The 12,022-nt window shown below is 41.3% G+C and overlaps 1 protein-coding gene across 4 annotated transcripts in view; it reads right to left on the bottom strand.

The window, feature by feature from the left end:
* nuggc.L (nuclear GTPase, germinal center associated L homeolog) overlaps positions 1-12,022 on the bottom strand; it is an 80,211-nt gene that overhangs the window by 6,930 nt on the left and 61,259 nt on the right. For all 4 annotated transcript variants that reach the window (XM_018268385.2, XM_018268384.2, XM_018268388.2 and 1 more), the window contains 5 exons: positions 6,010-6,143; positions 3,301-3,412; positions 923-1,131; positions 364-397; positions 147-281 (listed from right to left, as the gene is read on the bottom strand). In XM_018268385.2, the coding sequence (XP_018123874.1) occupies positions 147-281; positions 364-397; positions 923-1,131; positions 3,301-3,412; positions 6,010-6,143 (624 nt within the window). The remainder of the gene's footprint in view (positions 1-146; positions 282-363; positions 398-922; positions 1,132-3,300; positions 3,413-6,009; positions 6,144-12,022) is intronic.

Below are 12,022 nucleotides of genomic sequence, written 5' to 3'. Positions count from 1 at the left end.
GGAAAAGGAGAAAAAGAAAAGAATGCAAGAGAAGAATAGATGAAAGGGATATAAATTAAGAGTTAGAAAAGTGAAGGAGGGAGAACTGGAAAGGAAGTTAGAAAAGATTAGTGGAATAGTTGGAAAGTACAATTTCAGGATCTCACCTGTATCCGCTGTTTGGAACGTGGATTTCTGAAACATCCAAGCAAAGTCGGGGGACAGGTGTAAAGTCAGGAAGTAGAGAACAGAACAAAACTCAAAGTGTCGGACGCTACTAAATGGCACAAACAGGGGAGATTCTGTTGGCAGACATATACCAGTTACCATGGTTACCAGGAATCAAAAACTGACACTCACACTGCATAGCAACAAGGTACTTACCTGTCCAAACAAGTTCAACACCTTTTGCAGAAATCTATCACGTAAGAAAAAAACAAAAATATAAACCAGCTAAGCAATCGCCATGGCAATCATCCACTCCCTTACTAAAATGGATGGCACCTGACTACTGGGGGGCAACACCCCTCCCCAATTTCTCACTGCAGGTTTCAACCTTGTCCTTCCCCCCATGCTCACCTGACACTGCACCCAATGGTGACCTCAATATACCTTAATGGTGACCTCATTATACCTCAATGGTGACCTCATTATACCTCAATGGTGACTTCATTATACCCCAATGGTGACCTCAATATACCTTAATGGTGACCTCATTTTACCCCAGTAGCGACCTCATTTTACCCCAGTAGTGACCTCATTATACTCTAATGATGACCTAATTTTACCCCAATGAAAACTTCAATATATTTAAAAATAAGCGTTGCTATAACCTCAGCTGTTGGTAGCCTCTCTGCAGAGTGATGGTAACATGAGTTTAACCAAATAAAACCCTTGCTATACCCTGATGGTAATGTTGCTGTATCTCAAGAGCCCACTATACCTTGATGGTGTTGCAGTTGAGGATGTGATTCTCTCCGACTTTCACCACTTTGCAAAGGCAGGTTATTTCTGGGGGTTCCACCCTGTTTGGGGCCCTTGACTCTTGGTCACAGGGCTCTGGTTTGGGGGTGATCTCAAGCTCAGGAAGATGGAAATCCACTTGTGATCTCTGGCATATCTGACTAACGTGGGACCAGAGATTTCGAAGATCTAAAGACAGAACACAGGGGAAGCCAGTGGGACATTGCTAGAATGTAGGGAGTATAATGTAGGGAACACAATGTAGGGAATAGTATGCAGGGAATATAATGTAAGAAAAAGAATTTAGGGAACAGAATGTAGGGAATAGAATGTAGGGACTATAATGAAGGTAATAGAATGTAGGCAGTTGAATGTAGAGAATAGAATGTAGGAAACCAGAATGTAGGGAATAGAATGTAGGGGATAGAATTTATTTCGGGAATAGAATTTATTTAGGGAACAGAATGTAGGGAATAGAATGTATTTAGGGAACAGAATGTAGGGAATAGAATTTATTTAGGGAATAGAATGTAGGGAATAGAATGTAGGCAGTTGAATGTAGGGAATAGAATGTAGGAAACAAGAATGTAGGGAACAGAATGTAGGGAATAGAATGTAGGGAATAGAATTTATTTAGGGAATATAATGTAGGGAATATAATGTAGGGAACAGAATGTATGGAATAGAATGTAGGGAATAGAATGTAGGGAATAGAATGTAGGGAACAGAATGTAGGGAATAGAATGTAGGGAATAGAATTTATTTAGGGAATATAATGTAGGGAATATAATGTATGGAATAGAATGTAGGGAATAGAATGTAGGGAATAGAATGTAGGGAACAGAATGTAGGCAATAGAATGTAGGGAATAGAATGTAGGGAATATAATGTATTTAGGGAATAGAATGTAGGGAACAGAATGTAGGGAATAGAATTTATTTAGGGAACAGAATGTAGGGAACAGAATGTAGGGAATAGAATGTATTTAGGGAACAGAATGTAGGGAATAGAATATAGGGAGTGTTTTGGAACCTCTGATAAATGCACCAGTATGTGGCCATGGCAGCTTATTATATTTGTGTTCCGTGTGTTTATTGCTCCTCAGTGCAATATATTATGTACATTACACTTCTGCCCCTTCTGTACCCAAGTAAAGATTGACCCAAGTCATTTAATTACTGGGCTTTAAACATGGTGACCCATATGAATCTTAGATTGTAAGCTCACTGGGGCAGGGACTGATGGAAAACTATCCCAGGCCTTGGGTGGAAGTGTAAATATCCCTCCCCTTTTTCTATTGGTAGATTATTGTGTTGTACAGATGGGTAAGTACCTTTCTTCTCCTTTAAGGGATGTGCCTCTAAACAGCCGGACACTCAACTGCCGCAGTTCAGCCAACAGAGAGACTTACAGTAAATCTACTCTATCACATGCTCCATGTTGTCTGTGCTCTGATGTCACTACATATCTGTATATATAGCTACAATCCTGGCCATGATGTCACTACATATCTGTATACACCTACAATCCTGGCCATGATGTCACTACATATCTGTATACACCTACAATCCTGGCCATGATGTCACTACATATCTGTATACACCTACAATCCTGGCCCTGATGTCACTACATATCTGTATACACCTACAATCCTGGCCATGATGTCACTACATATCTGTATACACCTACAATCCTGGCCCTGATGTCACTACATATCTGTATACACCTACAATCCTGGCCATGATGTCACTACATATCTGTATATAGCTACAATCCTGGCCATGATGTCACTACATATCTGTATACACTTACAATCCTGGCCATGATGTCACTACATATCTGTATACACCTACAATCCTGGCCATGATGTCACTACATATCTGTATACACTTACAATCCTGGCCATGATGTCACTACATATCTGTATACACTTACAATCCTGGCCATGATGTCACTACATATCTGTATATAGCTACAATCCTGGCCATGATGTCACTACATATCTGTATACACCTACAATTCTGGCCATGATGTCACTACATATCTGTATACACCTACAATTCTGGCCATGATGTCACTACATATCTGTATACACCTACAATCCTGGCCATGATGTCACTACATATCTGTATACACCTACAATCCTGGCCATGATGTCACTACATATCTGTATACACCTACAATTCTGGCCATGATGTCACTACATATCTGTATACACCTACAATCCTGGCCATGATGTCACTACATATCTGTATACACCTACAATTCTGGCCATGATGTCACTACATATCTGTATACACCTACAATTATATGGAAAAGTTTCCCTTTAAGTGGCCTTCCAACTGGGAGTTGGCATACCTGGCAGTATTCCCTCCTCTTTCTTCATTGGCTGTAGAAGCGGCTCACACTGTTGCCTGAGGGAGTGAAGTCGCTCTTTCACAAAGTTGTTCAGACTGTCCCGAATGTAAGTCTGTAGGGAAAGAGGGGGAAACAGCTTCAATGAACTGGGGGGATAAAGAGATTTTATACTTACTAGAAAATCCTTTTCTAGTCGGCCCTCCTGTCAACGTGTGGGTTAATGTCATCTCATCTCTGGAGGCAGGACAGAAGAATTCAGTCATATGAAAAAGTTTGGGAACCCCTCTTAATTCTTTGGAGTTGTGTTTATCATTGGCTGAGCTTTCAAAGCAGCAACTTCATTTTAATATATAACATGACTTATGGAAACAGTAGTATTTCAGCAGCGACATAAAGTTTATTGGATAAACAGTAAATATGCATCATAACAAAATGAGACAGGTGCATAAATGTGGGCACCCCAACAGAGATATTCCATCAATACTTAGTTACAAATGTAACAGTCTCTAGACGCCTCCTATAGACTTTGATGAGTGTCTGGATTGTGGATGTGGCTATTTGTGACCATTGGTCCATACAAAATCTCTCCAGTTCAGTTAAATGTGATGGCTGCCGAGCATGGACAGTCTGCTTCAAATCATCCCATAGATTTTCCATGATATTCAAGTGGGGGGACTCCAGAATATTGTACTTGTCCCTCTGCATAAATGTCTTTGTAGATTTCCAAGTGAGTTTAGGGTCATTGTCTTGTTGGAATATCCGACCCCTGCAGCGGAACTTCAACTTTGTGACTGATGCTTGAACATTATCCTGGAGAATTTGTTCATATTGGGTTGAATTCATCCGACCCTCGACTTTAACAAGGGCCCGAGTAGTACCTGAACTAGCCCCACAGCCCCTGAACTAGCCACACAGCCCCAGAGCATGATGGGACCTCCAACAGTAAGTAGCAGGTGTTTTTCTTGGAATGCCGTGTTCTTCTTCCGCCATGCAAAGAACTCAACTCAATTTTTGTCTCATCAGTCCAAAGCACTTTGTTCCCAAATGCCTGTGTCTTGTGTAAATGAGCTCTTCCATACAACAAGCGAGTGTGTTTGTGTGAGTGCAGAAAGGGCTTCTCATCCCCCTGCCATACACATGTTCTTTGTGCAAATTGTGCTGAATTGTAGAACGATGTACAGATACACCTGCATCTGCAGCAAGATCTTCTTGCAGGTCTTTGGAGATGATCTTTGGCTTGTCTGTAACATTCTCACAATCCTCCGCATATGTCGCTCCTGTATTTTTCTTGACCTGTCAGACCTGGGTTTTACAGCAACTGTGCCTGTGGCCTTCCATTTCCTCATTACATTCCTTACAGTTGGAACTGACAGTTTAATAAACCTCTGAGATGCTTTTTGTAGCCTTCCCCTAAACCATGATACTGAACAATGTTTATTTTCAGATCTTTTGAGAGTTGCTTTGAGGATCCCATGCTGTCACTCTTCAGAGGAGAGTCAAACAGAAACACAACTTGCAATTGGTCACCCTAAATACCTTTTCTCATGATTGGACACACCTGCCAATGAAGTTCAAAGCTTAACGAGCTAATCTAACCAATTTGGTGTTGCCATTAATCAGTATTGAGCAATTACATGCATTCCAGTTAGCAAAATTACAAGGGTACCCAAATTTTTCTCATTTGATTTAATAACGGAATACTGCTTCACTAAAAATCTTTAGAACACCAGAGTACACAGATGTTCCTGGAAAATGAAAGACACACCACTGTTATCTTTTTTGTTGAAAGTGGAGTAAATTATTATGCAGGCTGAAAGGGGTTCCCAAACTTTTTCATATGACTGTAAGTCCCCCTCCCCTAGTACATAAGGCCTGGCTGCACCTCCCCTTGCCATTTCATTTGTAAAGCTTAATAAGGTGGAGTATCTCAGTGAAAAGAGGTCTAGAGACAAGTTAGTACATAGAGAGAACCTAGTGTCCACAGACCCACACTAAAACCAGCCTGGGTGGGACTTATTGCATTGACAGTTTGGGCCTACTAGAAAAGCATTTTCCAGTAAGTATAAAATCCCCTTTTCTCTATCTATCAGTGCAAACGTATGGGGACGTCCAGAAGCTGTCCCGTAATTTAGGGCAGTTAATAAAGAGAAACTTGTTTTACTGTAAAATTGAAGGAATACTGTTACTGTGTAGTCTTTAAACAGTGGAGGCTGTAAAACCTTTTGGTCAAACATGGCCAAAGTTGAAGCAAGAAACATGTAGTTTATAAAACTTTATAAAAGTGTTGGGAGAAACCCAAGTGGCTGCCTTGCATATTTGTTCAGGTGTAACCAAGTTCTGTAAAGCCCATGAAGTACTCTGTGCTCTAGTAGAGTGAGCCTGGACTTGGAATGGTTTCGTTTTTTTGTTAATTTCATAAGCAAAATTGACTGTCTGTACTAACATCTAGCAATGGTTCTTCTGGAAACTCCTTGACCTCTGTTAGTTGAGGAGTATGAAATCAACAGAGAGTCTGATTTCCTTAGGACTGCGGTCTGTTTTGAATAGATAAGAATTGATCTTACAACATCTAGTTTGTGTAACTGCCCCGTCTTACACCATAGAAACGATACGCCTGCCCCGTCTTACACCATAGAAACGATACGCCTGCCCCGTCTTGCAAAGTAACAGATAAGAACAAATCCCAAGAAGTGTAACCCCTCTCAGTACCTGTAGAAAGTTCAGCTGCTCCATTAGGCTGTCTGCAGCTTCTCTGAAGATTTGGTGCTTTTTCTCCTTGACATGGGAAAACATCAAGTGTTTCATTTTCTCAAAACTTCCCTCACCCCTGACAGACTGACATTCTGCAAGAAAGAGGAGAGACAGACACTTTCCATGGAGCAGGAAATTAAACAGATAAAACAAAAAATAAATACGGTATTAGGGGAGATAAAGCAGTTGAATTTATAGCAGGGCAAGTATAGAGCAGGGCAAGTATAGAGCCGGGCAAGTATAGAGCCGGGCAAGTATAGAGCCGGGCAAGTATAGAGCCGGGCAAGTATAGAGCCGGGCAAGTATAGAGCCGGGCAAGTATAGAGCCGGGCAAGTATAGAGCCGGGCAAGTATAGAGCAGGGCAAGTATAGAGCAGGGCAAGTATAGAGCAGGGCAAGTATAGAGCAGGGCAAGTATAGAGCAGGGCAAGTATAGAGCAGGGCAAGTATAGAGCAGGGCAAGTAAAGAGAAGCGTAAGTATAGAGCAGGGCAAGTATAGAGCAGGGCAAGTAAAGAGTAGCGTAAGTATAGAGCAGTGCAAGTATATGGCAGGGCAGTTTAGTCACTGCCCATTACTGAACCCAGTATCCCTGAATTGGAACAATAAATATATTTGAAGTACAATTGACTGAAGTGAAGAAATGAAGGGCCTGGAGTATCTTTTCAACTAATGGATGACAAGTCTTGATATATTTTTTATGTTGTTAAGTAAAGTTCTCATCAGAATCAGCAGTGGTTGCATTACTTTATTCTTTATATTTCGTTTAAGGGGCATCGGCAAGTTTTCTGTTTGGACAGACTGGACCAAAACTAAAAAACAATCTGGGCATATATCAGGACTTTAAGTGTACCTGGCCTTCAAGTCCTGTATGTTGGGAGACAGCCGGGCCTTTATATTTTATAATCCAGTAATTGCAGCTGAAAATGCTAATGGTGGGCCTAGAGCAAATGCCTCATGTAGTATAAGGGGTTTCTATAATGGATTTTAGATTCATTTACATTATATAGAGAAACCAAACCATAAGTTTGAGTGCAGTAAATAATTAAGCATTTAAAATACATACATATCTAATTTTTAATGAATCAAACCTTAAGTTTGAGTACAGTTAAACTCATCAGATTTCAGGAGCGTTATTTGAGTCCAATGTCTCTGGTGTACATATTGCTCTATAGCAAACACAAGTATGGTTCCCCGTCAAACACAACACTCAGACCACACTCAGACTGACAAACTGAAAAATAACTAAAGGAACAGCTCACAAACCCAGAGCATTCCCATGGGTAGAATTTTTGTTCTACGACTCCAAAATTATTATAAATGTGAACCTACAGCTCTGAAACCATGAATATGTAACCTTCGAATCTGAGGGGTGGGGGAGGAATATTACATATTAAACATATCGCATGTTCACATTTATTATAATAGAGTATGGGGTGATGTTGTCAAAGACTGTATTTCACACAGTGGGGTCTTTGTTGCAATGTGATACAGTTATCTCTATGTTAGACATATCACGGTTTCATTCTTGCTCTGAAGGTGAAGCACCATGCAATAGGGATACCGGACTAGAAATAGACCAGGAGAAATCAAACACAGATTTCCTATTACATGATCCTATTCTAATACGCCCGAACTGTAAGTGCAAATGTATGGGTTATGTGTAGGTTCAATTGGTTTGTACCAAAAAGAAAGGAACTGCCAAGAAGAGTTAACAAGGTTGCACAGTCTATATTATAATGATTGTGAAATAGATTGTACATATGGTTGGAAAATGGTGAAGAAAGAGAAAATTCATGACTTATTTAAATGTGATTAATACACGATCACTTCAATCTGTAAATAAATTCATTGTGTGAAAACCAAAACTCAGTGTCATAATTGTGTCCCATGGGAGTCAATTGATAAATATAAGTTATTAAAGTGCAAGGGTGCATAAAGTGCTAATTGTACATGAAGCAGTTCACATTCCACTAGTATGTCAAAATAAATTACCCATTAAAACATAACATTTAACTACTTATTTAAAAACAAAAGGGAATTGATACATTTAAAAACACTTAAAAAATTTGGTGAATGTTGAATTTGTTGAATCACGATGTGGTGTCAAGATTATAGTGATTGCAGTATATAAAAAAATTATAGTACTGGTCCCACCTCGACCTGTATGTGTAGGTTCACCTCTGGAGGCAGGGCAGAAGAATTGGTCTCTTGGCCCCTCCCCCTGGATATATAGGCTCCACCTCTGTTTCCCAGTTCTGTTGCAAAGCTCGGTGAGGTGTTTAGGAGACAGCAAGTAGAAAGGAAGGTCAAGAGACAACAGTATGGAAGATAACATATATAGAGAAATAGAGAGTCTTCTCATCCATACTAAAATCAGCCTGGGTGGGACTTACTGCACTGACAGTTTGTGCCTACTAGAAAAGCATTTTCCAGTAAATATAAAATCCCTTTATCTCTAGTCGGCCCTCCTGTCAGTACAGACATATGGGGGTATTCAAAGGCAGTCCCAGAAAAAACAGGGTGGGTTTGCTGAACTATAGTATTATCTCTTACACAACTTATGCAGCTGCAACTTGTTAAACTTTGCGGCAAAATACGGCTGGTGTAGAAGCAAAAACATGTAACTGGTAAAATTTGAGAAAAGTGTTGGATGAAACCCATGTGGCTGCTCTGCAGATCTACTCAGGTGTAGTCAAATTGTAAAGGGCCCAGGAGGTACTCTGTGCCCTTGTGGAATGAGCAGTCACCTGGAAAGGTTGCCGTTTCTTGCCGAGTATAGGCATGATTGATTGTCTCTACCAACCACCTTGCAATGGTCTGTTTTTGATACAGCTAAGCCCGTGTGTGCTGGAGAGTAGGAGATCAGTAGAGAGTCTTAGGGTCTAAAGGTAGCTGTCCTTTTCTTGTAAATATTGATTGCCCGTACCACATAGAGTTTATGTAACTGTCTTTCTTTGTCATTCAAAGGGTTAGGGCAAAATGAAGAAAGAACAATTTTCTGGTTAATATGGAACCCAGACACTACTTTTGGTAGAAAACCAGGAACTGTCCGAAGGACTGTGTTTGTGGATAATAAGCCACGGTTCCTTATGTGACAGTGCTGCCATCTCTGATACTCTTTTAGAGGAAGTGATGGCCATCAGGAAGGTGACTTTGAAAGTAAGACACTTTAAACCACAGGAATGGAAAGGTGCCTTCTGTTTGACTGACAGTACTAGAGAGAGGTCCCATGAGGTGTAGGGTCCCGAAAGGGAGGTCTGATTCATAGCCCCCTTTAAATACTGTTGGATACCCGGACGTTCAGCCCATCTGAATTGGAACAGTATTGAGAGGGTTGAGATATGGGATTTGAGGGTACTAGGTACTTAAAACTCAAACCCTTTAGTTAGAAATTCAGTCAGCACTTGTGGTGTACTGTGTTTAGAGGCGCACCATAACAGAAAAGTGCGCCAGACCTTGTGGTAGGCTTTGGCCGTAGACGCCTTTCTTGTCTGTAGAAGGATATCTATGACTGGTGGTGCAAATCCTCTCTTGGTCCACAAGTTGGTCGCAAATGGCAGGCCATTAAACGTAGCATGGTTAAGAAAGGGTGGCGGGCTGGGCCCTAATGAAGAAGATTTGGTTGTAATGGAAGTCTCCATGGTCTGGAAATGGACATGCTTACCAAGTCTGTTAGGCCAGTCTGGGGCTATGAGTATTGTCGTTACCCCTTCCTGTTGGCAATATCGCCAGTGGAGGGAATGCATAAATCTGCTGAAAGTTCCAGGGGATTACCAAGTCATCTATGAATGCCACTCCTGGATCTCTGGTAAGTAGTGTTCGGCCCACATCAGGATCTTTGTCACTTCTTGCATGGCAATCCTGCAGTGTGTTCCTCCCTGCTTTTTCACATAGACCACAGCCATGGTGTTGTCTGATTGAATCCTGACTGGTTTGGTCTGCAGGAGATTTGACCAGCCTCAAAGAGCAAGTCCTATAGCCTGCAGTTCTAGCACATTGGTTGGCAAACAAGACTTTTGTCGTTGGTCGTCACTACTTCCCAGGTTGGTGGTGACCAACTTCTGCAGATGTTAGGTGAGTTTAGGTTATCCACCAGGAGAGGCTGCTCCTGGTCTGAGGAAATAGTGGGATAACTTGTAGTAGATCGTAATGATCTTTGTTCCAGCACTGAAGGAAGCTCAGTTGTAGTGGTTGCAAATGAAACCTGGCATATGGAATAGCCCATCCTCCTGAGTTTCTCTGACACTCCAGCTACATACGGGAGGACTAAGTTTCACCTACTATGTGTCTCCGGGCGATTATTTTTATTGGTGTTCCTGTTGGGCTTGGTTGCTGCTGTTTTGACAAAGGCCCAGTCTGGGGAGCCACACGCTTTCAAAGCTCCTCTAAGATGTTTTTGCGCTTTGTCTTTGGACTCTGTATCAGTTGCCACACATTCCACCCTGTGGTGCAGAGTTCTAATGACACCCAGTTTGTGTTCCAGCGGATGGTGGGAATCAAACAACAGATATTGATCCGTATTAGTGGGTTTCCTGTATACTTCTGTCTTCAAGTTACCCCTCTCTTGGATGCATATCAAACAGTCCAGAAAAGGCAAGTTTGTCCTCGTGGATTAGTGGAAGAGTTTATATGCCGAGAACTTCCCACACCAGTCAGTTGTACTGAAGAAGCTGCTCGGATGAGTAGTGAAACGTCTTCATTGATTACACAGCAAGTCCAGTTGTTTTTAGATTTACCTATACCATGACCTGGATGAATGAAAATCTTCATAGTCATAGTCCCAATAACCTTTTCTTTGATGCTTTATCACCTGACCAGTGGTGTAGCTAGAGTGCTCATCTGGCTACCACTGAATTGGCTGTAGACTTTGCTGCTAGTCAAACTCTCTCTAACGCTGAGACTACTAGGAAGGTGAAAGCAGTGTATAAATCTGTTAATATCTCCCACCAGTTTTTGTGCTGAAGAGGGTGTGTTTTGACCTATTTCCTGTGCCCAGTGTTTTGCTGTGCGGGCGAAGCTTGCTGCTGCATCCACTGGATGTAGAATTGCCGCTGATTATGTCTATATTCTTTTCAGCGATAACTAACTTCTTATCCATAGGGTCCCTGAAAGCTGCTTCTTCTGTTGGCAGTGTAGTTTGGAAAGTCTAGTAATAGCAGAGTCCACCCTTGGTGGCTTATCCCATACTATCCTGTTCCTCCGGCACTGGATAAGTATCATAAAATTGTTTGGTTAGTATACACCTGTGATCCAGTTGTAACAATTCTGTGTCAATAGTCTTAGTGACTGAGTTAAACATTGGAAATGACCGGGCCTTCCTTTGATTCACACCTAATACTTTGTCTACTTTAGAGACCGTAACGGTCTCATCCTTTAGCTCTCGAGTCTTCATCATCTCCTTGAGGAGTTTCCTAGAGATGTCTGGTTTTGCAAATTGTTCATTATCTGAATTGCTATGAGCTTCTGAGTCACTTTCACCTGAAACTTGGAAGTTTTGAATCATTGACTGAATTAATCTTGTTATTAAAGGGATACTGCCATGGGAAATGAATCAGTTAATATTGTGACTTGATATCACCCCCCCCCCCTTTTCCTCCCCAGCAGCCAAACAAAAGAACAATGGGAAGGTAACCAGATAGCAGCTCCCTAACACAAGATAACAGCTGCCTGGTAGATCTAAGAACAACACTCAATAGTAAAACCCATGTCCCACTGAGACACATTCAGTTACATTGAGAAGGAAAAACAGCAGCCTGCCAGAAAGCATTTCTCTCCTAAAGTGCAGGCACAAGTCACATGACTGGGGGCAGCTGGGAAACTGACAATATGTCTAGCCCCATGTCAGATTTCAAAATTGAATATAAATAAATCTGTTTGCTCTTTTGAGAAATGGATTTCAGTGCAGAATTCTGCTGGAGCAGCAGTATTAACTGATCCATTTAAAAAAAAAGTTTTTTTCCCATGACAGT

Source organism: Xenopus laevis, chromosome 6L, assembly GCF_017654675.1.
Source record: "Xenopus laevis strain J_2021 chromosome 6L, Xenopus_laevis_v10.1, whole genome shotgun sequence".
NCBI classification, from domain to species: Eukaryota; Metazoa; Chordata; class Amphibia; order Anura; family Pipidae; genus Xenopus; species Xenopus laevis.
This window is presented reverse-complemented; position numbering and strand designations above follow the sequence as displayed.